This window comes from Phragmites australis, chromosome 9 (genome assembly GCF_958298935.1).
Source record: "Phragmites australis chromosome 9, lpPhrAust1.1, whole genome shotgun sequence".
Lineage (NCBI taxonomy): Eukaryota > Viridiplantae > Streptophyta > Magnoliopsida > Poales > Poaceae > Phragmites > Phragmites australis.
In genome coordinates, this window is record NC_084929.1 from 32,837,015 (window position 1) to 32,856,365 (window position 19,351).

The 19,351-nt window shown below is 51.8% G+C and overlaps 3 protein-coding genes across 4 annotated transcripts; 2 read left to right on the forward strand and 1 right to left on the reverse strand.

Moving 5' to 3' along the window:
• The first annotated feature begins 373 nt into the window (after positions 1–373).
• LOC133929249 (proteasome subunit alpha type-1) lies at positions 374–4,190 on the forward strand. Its single transcript, XM_062375939.1, has 2 exons — positions 374–853; positions 3,520–4,190. The coding sequence occupies exons 1-2, from the start codon at positions 503–505 to the stop codon at positions 3,970–3,972; spliced, it is 804 nt and encodes a 267-aa protein (XP_062231923.1). The 5' UTR covers positions 374–502; the 3' UTR covers positions 3,973–4,190.
• A 900-nt stretch (positions 4,191–5,090) lies between these two features.
• LOC133929879 (probable pectinesterase 53) lies at positions 5,091–8,363 on the forward strand. The gene is made up of 5 exons (XM_062376635.1): positions 5,091–5,826; positions 5,970–6,159; positions 6,252–6,458; positions 7,479–7,714; positions 7,799–8,363. Exons 1-5 carry the CDS (start codon positions 5,444–5,446, stop codon positions 7,944–7,946), a joined length of 1,164 nt encoding a protein of 387 aa, XP_062232619.1. The 5' UTR covers positions 5,091–5,443; the 3' UTR covers positions 7,947–8,363.
• A 7,342-nt stretch (positions 8,364–15,705) lies between these two features.
• Positions 15,706–18,735, reverse strand: LOC133929250 (protein IQ-DOMAIN 19-like). 2 transcript variants are annotated; one of them, XM_062375940.1, is made up of 4 exons: positions 17,989–18,735; positions 17,240–17,546; positions 16,578–16,751; positions 15,706–16,497 (listed from the first exon to the last, which is right to left on the reverse strand). In XM_062375940.1, the coding sequence occupies exons 2-4, from the start codon at positions 17,528–17,530 to the stop codon at positions 15,886–15,888; spliced, it is 1,077 nt and encodes a 358-aa protein (XP_062231924.1). In that variant the 5' UTR covers positions 17,531–17,546; positions 17,989–18,735; the 3' UTR covers positions 15,706–15,885. The 2 variants fall into 2 exon arrangements, with proteins under 2 accessions (XP_062231924.1, XP_062231925.1); XM_062375941.1 differs by having other exon boundaries at positions 18,144–18,734.
• Positions 18,736–19,351: the final 616 nt, after the last annotated feature.

The window sequence follows — 19,351 nt, forward strand, 5'->3', positions numbered from 1 at the left end:
CTTACTACTGCGAGAGGCAGCGTTGCCTTTGTGTGCTTGGTGGGGATGGTCACCGAGATGGCGATGCGAGGGGAGCCACGGCAGCGGCAGGAGGAGGAGGAGCAGGCGGAGGTTGATAGGGAGCTTGACCTCTTCCACAACGGCTCCACGCTGCCCATCGTCGAGGGCTTCATGGGCGTGCTCCACGGCGCCGGCACCGGTGCCGTTGTGTTCATTTGTTTCCGACACCGATACTTTTTAGTTATGATCGCTACTTTGTTTACATACCGGTATTTTCTAATTACCTTTGCGTTGGCGTTACCATTTCTGAGCCGAACACCACCTAAATTAGTAGCATGGATGGAATTATTTTCACACAGGGAATTATCTCTCCCTCCTCCCGCTGCCACGTGGGTCCCCAACCAAACGCTCCCCACTGTTCCGTCTGGAGTCCAAGAAGAGATCTCCCCGCACCGGCAAACCCGAGCGAGGGAGAAATCGAAAAGGAGGAGAAGCTTCGAGAATGTTCCGGAACCAGTACGACACCGACGTGACGACATGGAGCCCCGCGGGGCGGCTCTTCCAGGTGGAGTACGCGATGGAGGCCGTCAAGCAGGGCTCCGCCTGCGTCGGCCTCCGCTCCTGCACCCACGCCGTCCTCGCCGCCGCCAACAAGGCCGCCTCCGAGCTCTCCTCCCACCAGCGCAAGGTCTTCCGCGTCGCCGACCATGCGGGGGTAGCGCTCGCGGGGCTCACTGCCGACGGCCGCGTCCTGTCCCGGTTCCTCCGCTCCGAGTGCATCAACCACGCCTTCGTCTACGACGCGCCGCTCCCGGTCTCCAGGCTCGCGCTCCGCCTAGCAGACAAGGCGCAGGTCCGTCCGTCTCGATTGCTTGATCTGCTTATGTGCTTAGGGTTTTGAGGTAGAGGGATCAGATCTGGCGCGGGAGCTGGGATTTCGCGCGTAGTCTCAGGTAGGTTTTTAGTTGGTAGTTTGGGTTTTGATCCGTGGTATCGCTGGGTGCCCGCACCAATGGTCAAGTTTTCATGGTGGTTTGTGCTGCGGGTCAGGATACAGACTCCATATTGGAGCTTACACCTCTTATTTCGACTATATTTGTGCGTGTTGTGTATTTTGGTGATAGTTTTCTTTTTTCTTCTGTTGGAATTCCCTGGAATTTTACAGCACTAGAGAAATTCTAGCAGTATCAGAGTTTCCTGTGATAAGTCCTTACTGCTCACATTTTACTCTAAAGGCACATCAAAAGGTCTGAACTTCTCCCACCACGTCGTAACCTGTCATCGTTGGCATTCTGTTGATCTACTGAGGATGTTGCTTAAATATGGTCTGATGTGTATTTAGGTTGATAGGTGCTTATATCTTACTACAGACGTCAGCTAGGTATAGTGTTAGACTTTGCAAGTGAAATTGTTGAATTTTCGCAGTTGGGTTACTGCTCACTTGTGAAAAGGGAACATTAAGTCAGGTTGAGGAGAAGCTGTGATAGGATAGGATATGATTGAAGACCAACTGGACAGATTACTCATTCAGAATAATTGAGTACTTGAGTTTGGACACATGGAAATTGAGATATCATATCTTGCAAGTTTGCAACACGCTGAGATGGTTATAATTCAACAAAGAAAAGTCACAAAAGAAGCTAGATAGGTTACAATTATTGAAAGATGATTCGGGAAGTAAGAATTATTGTCTTGACCTTATTCCATCCAGCAGGATTATCTGCTTCAATGGGAACAAGCAAGAGCAATTTTTTTCCCTAGTTGTTCCATTCTTCCATTGTCACTGCTTAGCAAGAAGCCAAGAAGTTTGTCCAGTGAGTTCAAAAGGGCATTCATTTTGGCTTCTTCACATGTCACATTATGTATTGTTTGTTGCTCCTTAATCCTTGTTTGCAAACTTTATGTATGTGACATAACATTAGGTTTTACTGTACCACTATGTGTTTTATGATTCCATTACTGTCTTTGCCATAACATTTTCAAGTAACAAATCCTAGTTGTATCACATAAGCGGCAATTTGGCAGTTATGAATCAGAATGTACTCTCTCTTTTTTCATATATTCACTGGATTTTTTCCCTTGTCATCCTTTTGCAGTTAGCGACAAATAATAGACATTAAAATTGATTTTTGTGATAAGCTTATCTTGCTTGTTTAGTGGCCTATCAACATACTTCTAGTTAATTCTCACTTTCTTGCCATCATATATTTGCATTTATAGCTGTAGTGCCTTCTAGCTTGTTGTGTCCCTGCCAGTGAAAACAATGTGTGTTTATATCATTTATGTTAGTTCTGCTCTTGATATGGTGTTCTTGGATGTATCATGCATATGTTGCCTATGTTGCACCTTAAAGTTCGAGATAAAATATCAGGTGTTCATGAACCAGCATGACACGATTCACAGTTTCACGCTCAAACTGGTGAATTTAGAAATGCATGCAACATGCAAATAGAATACCTCTTATGCAGCTTCCCAGTATTTGTGCCTAGTCATCATGCTGGTAAGATTTTACACCCCGAGTCATACTGAAAACCGTCTCTCAGTATACCAAATCTTATGTAAAAAAGTCGTTGGAATATGCATGTTCAATAAACAACTAACTGTTTTATATTGTTTCAAGTATCTGGTCTATCACATTAGGAAAGAAAAAGCCACACTGGGGAGCAGTTTCTCAGATTTAGAATCATCAATGAGTAGGGCCGTGGTTCCATAGTGTTTATTTTTTCTTTTTGCTTTTCAATATGCTACCTTCTGCCATGTGTTTTTTTTTAACTGTAAACTATGAATTGCATCAGCTCACAAACAGTCTTTAAGAGAAGTATAAGTAGTTATTGTTGAAGACTAACGATTTGCAAAAACCTTTCTGTGAAGGCTGATTTGTTACCTGGTTACTATGATGTGGTATCCGGATCACCAGCTAGCAACTTCATTCTAATGTTTTGTTTGAAGCATACTTCTGTCTCCAAGTTCTCTACTTAGTCTCCTTAAGATTTTAATTTACACTTGGTACATCAACTTAGTATTGATGCGGAGTTGGGTACTGGTGCTTAAGATATCTGTTTGTCTACCACCAAGTTGAGCCCAGTATCACATCTGCTCATTGTAATAGAATTTTTTAATGTTGGTTCATTAATATATCTATTGCTCATTCTTATTGCCTCAAACTTGACTGTGATCATACATTTACACTTTAGTACAAATATGTTTCTTGATTACCATGCTTTTATTCTGGGACAGTTCATTAGATGAGATATATCTATCCTTCCCATAAGGCCATAAGCATGCGATTTATTGTTGACCACGAATGTTGTTGTGATTCTAATTTTCTACTCGTAGGCAAATAATGAGATGAGTCAAATAATCACTTTAAACAGGCACCTAGTTCATGTTATATCATGATACTGTAACCTGTATGGAAGAGTATTCATAAGTAAAATCCATGTGCTTATCCATGCATTTTGTTTCGTCTTCCACTCCAGGTGGGCATGTGTTTACCTTGTTTCTTTAATGCTATTGCAGGTTTGCACACAGCGGTCATGGAAGAGGCCATATGGTGTTGGCCTCCTTGTTGCCGGACTGGATGAGTCTGGAGCTCATCTCTATTATAACTGCCCCAGTGGGAATTACTTTGAGTACCAGGCATTTGCTATTGGTTCTCGCTCTCAGGCTGCCAAGACTTTCCTTGAGCGCAGATTTGCAGGCTACAACAACTACACCCCAGAGCAACTCATCAAGGATGCTCTCTCCGCCATAAAGGAAACACTGCAAGGTGAGAAACTGACCAGCTCCAACTGCACTGTCGCCATCGTTGGCAGAAAGGACGATGGCACCATCGAGCCATTCGAGATGATTGACGCGAAGAGGATCCAAGAAATAATTGACTCCATGGAAGCCGCCGATGAGGCACAAGCAGAGCCGAGCTCCATGCAGGAGGAGGACAAGGGTTCCAATGCCGCGCCAATGGACATCTAGGCCTCCAATACTTCATCTCGAGCCTTACAACACAATTCTTAGTTTGCAAAGACTCACTGTTTTAGAAAGTTAGTGACTCTTGTCTACTCTTGCTTCCATGCTCCAACTTTGTGAGTCTCTTTGACGAACTACCTGGGTTTGGAGTTGGACCGCTTGTTTATCACGCGATGCAAACAAAATATTTTGGTTCCGGGTACCAACTTAATTTTGCCTATCTACCATGGTTTCAACAAAGTATCTACCATGGCAGACTTAGCGTGTTCCTTGTTGGCAGTTTACTACTCAGGTGTACATATTTCACTCTGCCGAAAATGTACTTGTACACTGGTGGCGCTGTAGACAGTAGCACAGCTACATGGTTAGCTGTGTCGATATTTAGTCGTTAGTTACTACTGAGCTGGAGCCAATGGCAACCGCATGAGCCTAGCTATCTAGCAAGCGGCAGCCAATGCGTATGGCACATGTGCCGTGGCCGCGATTCTACGCATTGTCCTTTTCTTTTGAGCCAGAGTCTCTGGAGCCACTAGCGATTGTGCAGAGAGAACCCTCACGGTCACGGCTGGCAGCAAACAACCAGACAGAAACGAACAGAGAGTTGAAGCCACAGGAACAGACTGACTGGAGAGGAGCTGGTCAGATGGGAGGAAACACAACAATGGTGCTGGAGGAATGCACTTCTTCGCGTTTGTATCTACCTAACCTTAATGATTCGCTGGAAATGCTCTAAGGAATCCGAAATGAAATCAGCTAGCGGAGTGAATTAGCGAAAAGGGGCGTTCTCTATCTGGCTTACTGCATAAGCGCTGCTGTTAGTGTTTCATGCTAACCGCGATACCACAATAAATTCACCTGATGGTTGCATGATAGTAGAAACGTATGAAATGTGTACTGGCACTAGAGGCCTCCGAAGAGCAAAGACAGGGATAAATCGTCAGACGATGCTCTTTCTGTTGCTGGACAAATAATTATGATGACACATACGCCATTGGAAAAATAAGAGACAGATGAACTCAACAAGTACCGAAGGAACAGTGGTCGGAACAAATCCAATCACGGGGTAAAAACAATTCCTGCACACCAAACCCCAGCAGAGGGCTACTTGCTGTCACATTCCCCGGGACAATTCCTGCACAAGAAATTCCTCAGAGGCGGTGCGCCGCCGCTGTATTTGTGTCTGTCAGCATGTCATCTTTGCTAAAGAGACAGGGTGAGGTGAGTTGAGGCAACGAACACGAACACATGCATTTGCTGCGCCACCGGCTAGATGCGCACGCGCCACAACCAACCAACATAACAGCCTCTCCTGCTGCGACTCGCGAGTTGTGTCATTCCATCGCTCCTTCGCCTCGCCGTGCCCGTGATCTCCTTAGATTCCCCAGCGCTATCCCCTCCGGGATAAAAACCTGGCACCCCTGGCCGCTTGCTAGTTAGTGTAGCTCACTGGGTGACCACAGCGACCACCGCCACTGCGATGGCCGTGTCGTTGCGGGCGCGGCTCTTGCTCTACGCCGCCGTGGTGCTGCTCGTCGCGTCGGGCGACGTGGCCGGCGGGCGGCACGGGCACACGAAGACCCTGAGGCCGGGGAAGAACGCGCCCGCGAAGCCGTACCCGGTGGACGCGACGCGGGTGGAGGCGATCGAGCGGCAGTTCACGCGGTGGGTGCGGTTCATGGGCGGGCTCGGGCACAGCACGTTTAACCGCGCGCTCAATCGCGCGTTCCTGCCCACGCGCACGCTGGTGGTGGACAAGAACCCGGCGGCCGGCAACTTCACGTCCATCCAGGCCGCCGTCGACTCGCTCCCGCTCATTAACCTCGCCCGCGTCGTCATCAAGGTCAACGCCGGCACATACACGTACGTACGTAAGTGCGTGGCCGCGTGCCCCCGCGCGACGTCGCGGCATCGCGCGCCCCTCTTGCTTACCAGTTTTCTTCGGTTTACTCAGTGCTTAGCGCAGGAAGAGCTAACCCGCGAACCGTGTGCCGCGCGGAGTGCAGGGAGAAGGTGAACATCTCGCCGATGCGCGCGTTCATCACCATCGAGGGCGCCGGGGCCGGCAAGACGGTGGTGCAGTGGGGCGACACCGCCGACACGGTCGGGCCATGGGGGCACGCCATCGGCACGTTCGCCTCCGCCACATTCGCCGTGAACTCGGCGTTCTTCGTCGCCAAGAACATAACTTTCAAGGTGCGCCGACGCGACAACCAGCTCCTCCTGTGCAAATGCAGTCTTCTCCGTTGCTACGTAACTGACACGGTGCTGCCATTTGCGTTGGCCAGAACACGGCCCCGGTACCGAGGCCGGGCGCGCTGGGCAAGCAGGGGGTGGCGCTGCGGATATCGGCGGACAACGCCGCGTTCGTGGGGTGCAACTTCCTGGGCGCGCAGGACACGCTGTACGATCACCTGGGCCGGCATTACTACAGGGACTGCTACATCGAAGGGTCCGTGGACTTCATCTTCGGCAACGCGCTCTCCCTGTTTGAGGTATGCAGCTTAGCCTACTCCCAGTGCTGGTATCTTATGCGCTATGCAGTGTAAACTCTGCATGTTCCTTTCAATGCGTTCTGCAAAGCAGAGCACCAGCTTAGTCAATGAGCTTTCGCACAATCGCACAGGGCATCCATGTTGGCCAAAGTGGCAGTACCCCAATCCCCAGCACAGAGGCCGTCGTTGCAGTATGGCACCAGGGCACTTCTGGGACACAGACAGTCAGACACTGTTAAACCCGGGATTTCCTGCTTCCTTCCTATGCAGGGGACTGTAAGCACTCTGAATCTGTGTTACTGCTCCCAGTAAGGCAGTAACCATTCTTGGACAAAATGCCATCTCACTCCGTGCTGCCATATCCATGCGACAGCACCACCGATTCTGTTCACAGGCTCACAGGTCACAGCCGCTTGTCCCTGTCCACATTTGGCCCTGATCTTGTGACTGGCCCTACAGCATTTCCATCCATGGACAAGATGATCTAGTACCAAGTACCGACACTTGATGCCAGACAGGCAATATCTACCACGTTTACTGGCAGAAAGTCACATAAAAGTTAGTGCAAACGGAATGTTGATGGCCATTAAGTAACCAGCCTTTTGGTTTTTATGGGGCTTAGTTCAGTGATTACCTCTAGCTGACATCACTTATTTCTTCTAGCATATTTTTCAAAAGATTATGTTTTCAATTCCCCGTATCTTATGATGTTTAGAGATATCTTTTATTTTCTCTTATTTAAAAACTAGTTCTTTAAGATTCTTCTTCAAGTGAGTAAGATTTTTTTTCTTTCTTTATACCACGGTAGTAAGAGCTAGCTGTTATATCTGAAGTTGCCGAATGCGGTTTCTGAAACCTGCAGGTTCTCTGGTCCCCTGGCCCCAGGTGCCGGCCGATCGGGCCGGCCCGTGACGCCGGAGCTGGGCGCCCTTGTGCCTGCCTTTTCTTTTTACTTCCTTTCTCTGCTCCCAGCTCCCTCCCATGGCTGCGTACACGCTTACACGCATATGTGAATTGCAGGGGTGTCACGTTCACGCGATCGCGCGGAACTACGGCGCGCTGACGGCGCAGAACCGGATGAGCATCCTGGACGACACGGGGTTCTCGTTCGTCAACTGCCGGGTGACGGGCTCCGGCGCGCTCTACCTGGGCCGCGCCTGGGGCTCCTTCTCCCGCGTCGTCTTCGCCTACACCTACATGGACAACATCATCATCCCGCGCGGATGGTACAACTGGGGCGACCCCACCCGGGAGATGTCAGTAGTGCCCACCGCCTCGCCGTTCACCTCTCGATCTGCTGCGTTTCCGCTACTGATTGCTATCTGCTGGCTGCGTTGCAGGACGGTGTTCTACGGGCAGTACAAGTGCACGGGGCCGGGGGCCAACTACGCCGGCAGGGTGGAGTGGTCGAGGGAGCTCACCGACGAGGAGGCCAAGCCCTTCATCTCCCTCGATTTCATCGATGGGTTCGAGTGGCTCCGGTTGTAGCACATCTAGCTGAAACTCATTCACCTATGACCTTATTGTGAAGACAAGAAAGAAGACAACAGAAATACTAATTCGATTGTTGCGATTGCATGATATTGGTGAGCACCGCAGTCTCCTTCGCCTCGGTTTACGGCTATTGGGATCACTGCAAATAGCACCAAAGCCGATAGTCACTGCTACTGCGCGTAGGTCTTGAACTCTCTCGGTGATCAGCAAGCACTCGACACACGATGAATGAAACAAAACTGAGGGCTGGAAAACCGAGGCAGGCTTGCATGGGCCTCTGCTGCCTGCCGTCCCCAACCGTGGTCGGTCCAAGCAACAAGAACAACGGTTGTTTCGTCCACTGTCAGACTCAACAAGGCCTAGTTAAAAAAGGGCCCATTGCTGGCCTAGGAACTCCATTGCAAGTTTGCGACCAAAACAGTACATGCGTAATGGTAAAACTGAGCATTTTCCTCCAAACAAAGAAACTGAGCATTCGTATTTACAGTCAGCTCAACTACTCGCATTGTCCTACGTTCATATTTACAGGGGTCAACTACTCCCATTGTCCTACGTTCCAAGTTCCAACGAGTTCCGTCTTTCCAAACACAAAAAACTCTGCAGATTTCGCTCGGTTTTACAGACCCTGTGACGATACCAGCATTTACTGAGAGGTCAGCACAGAACTTGACCCCTGCATTGACCTGAGCCACTGACAGCGTCAAGAGTTTTACGTACACGCTTAGACCATTTTCAACCGATTTTCTTCAAAGTTCAGAATCTCACTGTGAACGGATTTTCATATACTTCAATTTTCCAATAATTTACCTCACGATTTTCATCACGAAATGATTCCTAAGATAATTTACTTTCAGACGGGATTCTCTTTTTGTTTCACAAATCTTTTTAAAATAAAGATGTGAGAGATAAGAGAAAATAAAAACAGAAAGAAGAATTAAGAAAAGAACGAAATGGATAAAATATAATTGGATTGTCTTACGGCGCAGTGGCACCACAAAACAATCTTCCCCGGCACGTACAGTCACGCCACGCCGAGCTTGTCCAAGCAGGATCCAGATCGAGCAGCGCGCAGACGAAAACAAATCTCAACCCCTTCGCTTTCGAGTCACTCCGTCAGCTCGAACAAAAATCGACAGCTGCAGGTCATGTGCATGTCCTCTTCAATGGAGTCGCTCAACCTGACGCCTTTGACCTGTCCTTTGCTCCCCGGTGTCGAATCACGAGTCAGAGCAGATCACCTCAAAAGCATGGGAAGACAGCTTGGCGAGGCGATCGAGTGGACACGGGATGAAAATAAAAATTTGCTGGCAGAAGCTTTCTTCCAAATGTTGGAACTGTGACACTGTTTGGATGTCCAAATGCCCAAATTATACCGCCTGCTTCCAGCTTTGTAGGAGTAATTTCTGTCCCCAAACAACCACATTTCCCCCTCCCCCCCTCAACTCTGAAATATCTTCAAGTGCACATAATGTCATAATCTGGTTAAAAAAAGTGCTGAAACTGAAGAAAGAACCAAAGATCTGCAGCGGCCTCATCAGCATGGAAAACAACCAGCAGCCATGAATGAACACATTCTGATGATCATCACTTATTCACTTCAGTCCATGCTTCAAACCAGAACTTTTCAAACTTAAAAGGGACCATTAAGGACAAACAGGAATTTTTCTATTTCTACGATAATTAAACTATTTTATGTGAAATTCTTGCGTTCAAAATAGGTACGAGAGTACATGCACAACGAAAGACCACCAAAATGTACTAATCTGTTTTCTCCATCTTTGGTACACTATGACATTCGGCTACTGGCCACTTGGCCACATTAACTTGGAAGAAAACTCTGAAGATCGAAACATTATCATCTCAACATCCAAACATGCAGAGGCATTGAATTCTTTCCTTGCAAACTCTTGTAACCGAAACCAACTCGGTCATGTCAGCACTCAACTGACGCCTTATGCGCAAAGTCCCAAGCGCAACCATGGTCTAGCACCAGTTCACTACCAGTTCTATTTTTCACGATCCTTGCCTGATACTACTTCGCATCAGAGCACCGCACCAGACAACCACAACCTTGTCTTCACTGCAAAGGATGTGTTGCCTTTAATCCTGTGCTTGCTTAGGTAGTTTACAGTTTTTCTTTTTAGCTGAATAAGCTGGCCTGTCTGTTGGGCTAAGCGAGTCTGTAGGAGAGCTTGACGCATGCAAGTTCAAGTCCATGCGGAGTGCGTCTTCAGGGAAGTATGCGTGGTGGAGTTCGTGGCCTTGGGATGGCAGGGCTGTTCAGCGGCATGCCGCGCATATAGGGCAACTAGTGCCACGATTAGTCTTTGGATTTCCTTTATATGTTCAGCTCATGCATAACAGAAAAGTCGCCGAGTTTTGCAGCACAATCACCTGTCCACAATAGCTCTGTGTGCGTGTGAAGCTTGTGCAGATTTCAGTTGATCGCCGGCGTCCGAGCTCGCCGGGATTGACAACAATTGCTATCAGAGCATTGCCGGTTCCTGAGCCATGGCGTCGTCCACTCCGCACGACGGAAACTCCAGGACACCGCCACGGGATGGTCGTCGCCAGTCTCCTTCCCTGCCTCCACGCCGCTCGCGCCACCAGGACGCCGGAAGGCACGAGGTCGTCGTGCAGCGGACGGTGCGGGAAGTCGCAGGAGGAGCGGCGCACTACCCCACGCTGACGCCGACCAACTACAACGACTGGGCGCTCCTCATGAAGGTTAAGATGCAGGCGCGCGGGCTTTGGGAAGCCATCGAGCCCGGCGGCGTCGACGTTCAGGAGGATCGGATGGCCCTCGACATCATCTGCAGCGCGGCGCCGCCGGAGATGATCTCGACGTTGGCAGTCAAGCCGTCGGCCCGGGAGGCATGGGAGGCCCTGAGGACGATGCGGATCGGTGACAACCGCATCTGAAAGACGACCGCGCTGAAGCTTCGCCGGGAATACGAGTTGCTCGCGTTCCGGGACGGCGAATCAGTGGAGAATTTCGCACTGCGTCTAACCGGCATCGTCGCCCAGCTTGCGACGCTGGGTGACCCCGAGCCTCCCAACAAGGTTGTGGAGAAGTACCTTCGCATCGCCCGTCCCAAGTTTAAACAACTCGTCCTCTCGATTGAAACCTTGTTGGATGTGTCCACACTCTCGGTGGAGGAGATCACCGGCCGGTTGAAGGCCGTCGAGGACGATGAACAAGCATTTTCTGCCACGCCTACAGCCGGTGGGAAGCTTTACCTCACTGAGGAGTAGTGGGAGGCGCGGTTGAAGGAGAGGCAGACCAGCGACACCGGCTCGTCGAAGTCGGGGAACCGCCGGCGGCGCCCACGCCGTGCCGCGCCGGGCGGTGGCAGTGGTGAGCGCTCTGGCACGGGGTCTGGACGCGCGGTGGGCCATGACCAGTGCCGGAAGTGCGGGAAAACCGGGCATTGGGCCAGAGAGTGCCGGTCCAAGCCCAAGCAAAGTGAGGCCCATGTCGTGCAGGCAGAAGAAGAGGAGGGCACGTTGTTGATGGCCCGAGTCTGCTCCGTCCAGCTCCAGTCCGTCTGCGATGCCGACGGCGCTCCCCTGCCGGTTCCGATGTCGGCGCTGGAGACTCTGCCGGCCCCGCTCCAGAGGCCGATGGCCCAGATCCAGGCGCCGTCCGCGCCGATCCCAGGGGCCAGGACCTCGCCGACCTCGCCGACGGCGTCCTCAGCAACACCGGCACTAGCTCCGCAGCGGGTGCTGGTCGCCTCGATTAAGGAGGGGCTGGTCCGCATCCCGGCGCTGAAGGCGCCACCGACCGCTGTGGAAGCCCCGTCCCCGCAGCTGGTGGAGCCGCGAGTCGCGACGAAGCAGACACGGGTGCACTTGGAGGAGGTGCGCGCCTACACGCACGTCGATGGCGCGGGAGGCCAAGATGACGCCGCCTGGTTTCTCGACACAGGCGCGACCAATCACATGACGGGGTCGCGCGCGGTCTTCTCTGACATCGACAAAACCGTCACTGGTACCGTGAGGTTTGGCGATGGATCTCTGGTCAACATCGAAGGTCGGGGCACGGTGTTGTTCTCCTGCAAGACTGGTGAGCACAGGGAGCTCGCCGGCGTCTATTTGATTCCACAGCTGGACACCAATCTGATAAGTGTTGGCCAGTTGGATGAGGACGGTTATGACATCCACATCAACAAAGGGGTGATGCAGATCCGCGACGAACGACGACGGCTTCTCGCTCAAGTGCGGCGCTCCCCCAACCGGATCTACTCGATCCGGTTCAACATCACTCGCCCAGTATGCCTCACTGCGCGCCGGGTGGACGAAGCGTGGCGCTGGCACGAGTGCTTCGGCCACATCAGCTTTCAAGCGTTGCGCAAGCTGGTGACCGGAGACATGGTCCGGGGCCTGCCACGGATTGATCACGTCGATCAAGTCTGTGAAGGGTGCCTGGCCGGGAAGCAACGGCGCAACCCGTTCCCAGCTCAAGCGCGGCGACGAGCAGAGGATGTACTTGATCTGGTGCACGGGGACATTTGCGGGCCGGTCACGCCGACAACCCCGAGTGGCAACCGTTTCTTCTTGCTGCTGGTAGATGACATGAGCAGATACATGTGGCTCTGTCTTCTCGCAAGCAAGGATCAAGCGCTGGTGGCGATCCGGAGGTTCAAAGCGGCTGCAGAGGTGGAGTCTGGGCGGAAGCTGAAGATGCTGCGTACTGATCGTGGGGGTGAATTCACGTCGATTGAGTTTGGAGCCTACTGCGCTGAGCAAGGAGTGCAGCGTCAACTCACGGCCCCCTACACGCCACAGCAAAATGGGGTCGTGGAGAGGCGCAACCAGACGGTCGTCGGGATGGCGCGAAGCATGCTGCTGGCGAAGAGACTCCCAGGGATGTTCTGGGGTGAGGCTGTCACCACAGCGATGTTCATCCTCAACCGTTCTCCAACGCGCAGCCTCGACGGCAAGACACCGCATGAGGCCTGGCATGGCGAACGCCCGGCGGTTGGTTTTCTCAGGACCTTCGGGTGTGTGGCGCACGTGAAGAACACCAAGCCTCATTTGAAGAAGCTGGATGCGCGCAGCACGCCCATGATTTTTGTGGGGTATGAGGCAGGTTCGAAGGCCTACAGGATGTATAATCCTGTGGATGGTCGCGTACACATCACGCGCGACGCTGTATTCGACGAGGCAGCTCAGTGGAGCTGGGACCAAGACGCACCTGGAGGCAGCAAGGGTGTCGACACGTTCACGGTGGAGCATAGCACGTATCAGCCGACCGTGGTGGGTGAGGCTGCAGGAGGGAGTCCTGTAGTGGCCAACTCCCCGCCCATGGTTGCTGATTCTGGTGGAGGTGCTGCTCCAGGAACGCCTCCTGAGGCACCGGCTTCACCAACTATATCTGGAGCAGCAGCATCACCCGAACACATCGAGTTCGCCACACCACCCGCGAACCTGGAAGAGTTGGTGGACGCTGAGCATGACGAAGACGTTCCTGCTCGGTTCCGCACCGTCGACAACGTCCAGGGCGCGGCCATGCCACCAGGCATGGCGGCGCGTGTCTTGGACGGTGGTGAGTTGCTGTTCACCTCAGCGGAGGAGCCGACGACATTCCAGGAGGCTGAGCAGAGCACGTGCTGGCGGCGGGCGATGCTCGAGGAGATCAAGTCAATCGAAGAGAACAAGACTTGGAACCTCGTCGACCTCCCCGCCGGCCACAAGCCCATCGGCCTCAAATGGGTCTTCAAGGTGAAGCGTGACGAGCGCGGCGGCATCATCAAGCACAAGGCACGGCTGGTGGCCAAGGGATACGTCCAGCGCCCAGGTATTGATTTTGATGAGGTGTTTGCTCCCGTGGCTCGGCTGGAATCCGTTCGCTTGCTGCTGGCAGTGGCAGCACATGAAGGCTGGGAAGTCCATCACATGGACGTAAAGAGCGCCTTCCTGAACGGCGATCTGCAGGAGGAGGTGTATGTCGCCCAGCCAGCAGGTTTCGTTGTCAAGGGAGCCGAGCACAAGGTGTTGCGGCTCAAGAAGGCTTTGTACGGTCTACGGCAAGCACCCAGGGCCTGGAATGCCAAGTTGGAAAGCAGCCTGCTGTCACTTGGTTTCCAGAGGAGCACGGGAGAGCATGGCATGTACATCCGTGGATCAGGCGGCGACCGTCTCGTCGTTGGGGTCTACGTCGACGATCTTGTGATCACAGGGCGCAAGGGCATCGCCAAGTTCAAGTCTGAGATGCTGAAGCTCTTCAGGATGAGTGACCTTGGGTTGCTCTCCTACTACCTCGGGCTGGAAGTGCGACAGGCGGCGAGTGGCATCAGCATCAGCCAAGTGGCATACGCTGCCAAGCTGGTGGATCGGAGTGGCATGGCAGGTTGCAACTCCTGTGCTACTCCAATGGAGCCAAGGCCCAAGCTGAGCAAGATGAACAACAGCCCCCTGGTGAATGCAACAGAATACCGAAACACCGTTGGTGGGCTCCGGTACTTGGTAAACACAAGGCCCGACCTTGCCTACGCGGTGGGGTTCATGAGTCGTTTCTTGGAGGAGCCAAGAGAAGACCACCGTGCAGCAGTGAAGCACTTGCTTCGTTACATCTCAGGTACGCTGGATCACGGTGTGTCTTATGGAAGGGGAAATCATCTGCATTTGATCGGATATAGTGACAGCGATCACGCCGGTGATACTGATGATCGAAGGAGCACCAGCGGTGTTCTGTACTATCTCGGCGACAGCCCCATCACTTGGCAATCAAGCAAGCAGAAGGTGGTGGCCCTTTCTTCGTGCGAGGCAGAATACATCGCTGCGGCAGCAGGTGCATGTCAAGGAGTTTGGCTGACTCGGCTGCTAGGAGACCTCATCGGTTCAGTGCCTGGAGCACCAATCCTCAAGGTGGACAACAAGTCCGCCATTGATTTGAGTAAGAACCCCGTCCACCATGATCGGACCAAACACATAGACACAAAAATTTCATTATATCAGAGAATGTGTGGAGGGGGGAAAGATTGTCCTCAAGCAGATTTTAACACAAGATCAGCTTGCCGACATTCTGACAAAGTCGCTTGGGTGGATGAAGTTCCAGGAGCTTCGCAATCGCATCGGCGTCGTCAACATCAAGTCCAAGCCTCAGGATTAGGAGGAGAATGTTGCCTTTAATCCTGTGCTTGCTTAGGTAGTTTACAGTTTTTCTTTTTAGCTGAATAAGCTGGCCTGTCTGTTGGGCTAAGCGAGTCTGTAGGAGAGCTTGACGTATGCAAGTCCAAGTCCATGCGGAGCGCGTCTTCAGGGAAGTATGCGTGGTGGAGTTCGTGGCCTTGGGATGGCAGGGCTGTTCAGCGGCATGCCGCGCATATAGGGCAACTAGTGCCACGATTAGTCTTTGGATTTCCTTTATATGTTCAGCTAATGCATAACAGAAAAGTCGCCGAGTTTTGCAGCACAATCACCTGTCCACAATAGCTCTGTGTGCGTGTGAAGCTTGTGCAGATTTCAGTTGATCGCCGGCGTCCGAGCTCGCCGGGATTGACAACAGGATGTGAGTGCCAAGAAGCCAGAAGCTCATCCGTATAACCTTCATTCCCTTCGTTCCTATCTCCATGCCATTTGTACGGTCAAGCTATAGACGTCGGTGTCCGATTCTCCGTATGAGCACGGAAGCTGCGCTTGTACAGTGTCAGAACTGTTTTTAGATGCGCAGTGTCAGAACTGAAATAAGCAATTAAAAGTTCAGTTTGCATCTCTGTTTTTTGTTTCCGTTTCCAAACAGTCAGTAGAAGTAGAACAGAGTTTATCTCCTCTGTGATGCATGGTCGAGCCACATAGTACTTAGATTAGTAGTCATACTCGTAGTATAATGCCATCTTGCCATGATCTAAACCTTCTTGATCCTACTACTAATATGTACCAAAATGTTAAGAGTTCCTTCTCCTAAACCAGTGGCGCAATGGCGGGATCACCAGAGCCGGTCCAGGTAGTAATCTCTGGTGATCTCGTTGCTGAACTCCGACTGCTCCACGCGGCTGGCCTCCGAGCTCTTGAAGCTGAAGCTGTCCAGCTGCCGCGCCTGGTTCCTCGAGCAGGAGCGGCTAAGGCTGGGCCACGGCTCGGCAGGCGCGGGCGCCTGTGCTACGTGCGCGCCGTGACGCTGCTTGGGCGTGCTCTGGCACCGGGTGCGCGCCACGGACGAGGCCGTGTCCGCCATGTAGCGCGGGCTGCTGCCGGCGTCCCGGCACGAAACGGCGCGCCCCCCTTTCGCCGGCGAGCCGAGGAAGCCGGGGAACGCGCCGAGGCGGGGCGTGTTGTGGGTCGTCTTGGGGTGCGGGGGCTCGTGCTCCTGGAGGCGCGACGCCGGCTTGTACAGGTAAAGGAGCGGCGAGGAGCCCGGCGAGTCGGCGGCGTACCGGCTCGTGATCCGGGACGACCGGCAGCGGAGATGGCACGTGTCCATCTCCACGATCCTCGGGCTGCGCTCGATGGCGGAGTCCCCGCCATCAGACAGCCGCCGGCGGTGCACCACCGGAAGCGACAGCGGCTTCACGCGCGCATCTTGCGCAACAATCCGCTGCTACTTATAAAAAACGATGAAAAAAAATTAAAACTTAACTTCACCTCGTGAAATGTGATCAACAGCGGCAAAATTCTCACTTGTTCGATGGATTTCCGGGATGAGGCCGTCTTGAGGGCGTGCGAGGAGGCCTGGAGCTTCATGAGCGCTTGCAGCCTGCGCAGAGTCGTGTCTGCCTGCTTCCTCACGAGGTAGCCACGTATCAGAGCTTGCAACTTCACGAGCGACTTGAGGGCACGCAGTGCCTTCCTAGCCTGCAGTGCAAAATTCAAATTTTTACAGTCGCATTGGAACGCTGCAGGCTGCTTCGGAAACAAAAGAAGAATTGAGCATTAAACAGCTGCGGTGACGAGTGACGACTAGGTGCGTCACACTGTGCAGTTCACAAACCGCTCTAGCAATAAACAAAAATATCGCCAAAAATTTGGAAGCAGATTAATCAATGAGCAAGTAGCTAACGACTCAACGGAAAGGAACAGCTAGCAACCATGCAGTGCAGCAGTTACTGAAGTCAAATCTCATGTCCAATGCGAAAGCAAAAGAATCTACCAAAATCATGTGCACTTGTTCATCCATTGATTGCTTAGAATTGAAAAACTGTACCGACAGAAAACTAATGAATCGCCAAAATCACCCAACTCTGCAGTTCAACAGTCCTATTCAGCAGAATCATTTTTTGAAGAAAAAAATGGCAACAAAGCATGAACAGAAAGAATCCATGCCTAGGTGATAAATGACTTACCAAGTAGCCTCTGAAGGCCTTCTGGATCATGACGACGGCGTCCACTTCTCGCTCCTGGCCGCAGTTGCACGGCCGCACCTGCGACAGCACCCCGGCGGCGACGGTGGTCACCGAAGGCCTCCGACTGCCATCAGCCACGCTGTTCCTCGGCTTCGCGAAGCTCCACCTCCTCTTCTCTACCGATGGCCCGATGACACCGCTGGCGCACGCGGCATGGTGCTCCTTGTGATCCCTGACCCCTTCCTTCTTGCCGGTGAGAACCTTCTTGAGCCACCTCATTGCGCGGCCCATGGCGTCGCCGTCCTAGCTGCACGAACAGATGCGTCAAAAAGTGGAGCAGGCGCCAAAAAGGATGCAAGAAAGGAACTGGTTAGATGAAGCAACGAGGTTTTACAAAAAGGTTGCTGCAGGAGCAGAGGCACGACTACAGTATCGGAACTCGCTGAGATCAACTCGGGAGTTCTTTAAAGTTGGAGAGTCCAGATGCAAGGACTAAAAGTTGCAGTTTGAACCCTTGCCGAAACAAAAGGTTGCATATTTTTTCCAGATAAAAAACAAATAAAGGGTCACAAATTGAAATAGCAGGGTGAGAAACTTGAACGATGCAAGAAAGATCACAGGAAGGAAAAGGAAGAAACTTTTAGGAGAGGGAAAGGTAAAACGGAAAGGTCTCAGAGAACACGGTAGAATAAATGCAGGAAGCGTAGCGCCAAGGGAGAAGAAAGAGCGGGTAAGAGCAGGAAAATTACAGAGGCGACAGTCAGTCGAAGCGAAACGGCGAGACGCCTACGTCTACGTGAAGCCCCGAAGCTGAAACCTTTTTCCCGAGAACTTTTCAGGCAACAGCCACCGAGCAAAGGAAAGCCACTAAACCAAGCGGAGACGACGCGACGCGTGCTCTCACCTCGCCACACCAACGCGCAGCAGCTGCAGCTAGGCGGGGAGGGGAAGATTCCTCCTGCTTGCCCCTCGCCTCCTCAGCCTAAGAGTCCGAGCACAAGGCAACAAGGCGAGAGAGGCCACCGCCCCGCCCCGCCCCGCCCAGACCCGGAGCACGGCTCAAAACGCGAGCGGGACGAGGCGAGCAGGACGAAGGCGTCGCGGGGACGCGAAGCGCGCAATCATTCGCACACCTCAAAAGGGTCGACGTCGAGGACGAGGTAATCGCCGCAAGTGGCCGCCCCCGGCTCGGCTTTTGGAGCTGGCCGGGCACGTCCGGCCAAGAACCCACGCAAAGATCCGATCCGGCAAATGTTTTTAATTTCTGGGAGGGATGCTAGTTTTCTTCAGCTCAAGCCTCACCCCTTTCTGCACTCGGGGCAACGGGAACGGGCGGTGAACTCCCACGGCAGCACCGGTGGTGCTCACTGATCCGGCCAAATAAATGTCTCTGCAGATTTTGTATCGCCTTGCGCTTGTGCATCGACTCGACGCGGCAGCGGAGAGCGCGCTATATAGGGCTCGGTTCAAATGGAGGCCTAGACGATGGACCACCTGAGGTGGTTAAGCCAACTGCAACCCAGATGTACAAGAACCCCTCGTCCCCTCGCATTACTTCATCAGAGTTATAAATGCCTCGTAGTACATGAACATTGTTGGGAAGCCTATGCGTATTGCTACCCCTGCAAATGCGAAAACGATGGTTCCATGTGATACCATCGCCAACAACGAACCTCAGACAGAACGTTTAATGGCCGGTGTTGACTTATCATGGCTCTCTGGTACTAGAGTAATAGCTTATCAAACCAGACGGCTGCACATACTTAAAAATTTAGCTTACAATTAAATTATAGATATATATGTTAATAATATTTGTATGATAAGATACATCAGTTATTTATATTTAAATATTAGAATGTAAAATATAAATATAATTTTTGTTCATAATATTGGAATCATGTTTATTATTTGTGAATAGATCTAATTTATAATTTTCATTTTATGTGTTATGCAAATTGGTTTTTATTTGTTTCTTGATTTTTGAAATTATTATTATTTTTAATGTTGTCACCGTATCTCATATTATTTTTTTAAAATACATTATAAATTCTTTGATATTATTTTTATGTGATAATCCGTAATATGTTTGTGTTCTGTTGTTTTAATTTTGTA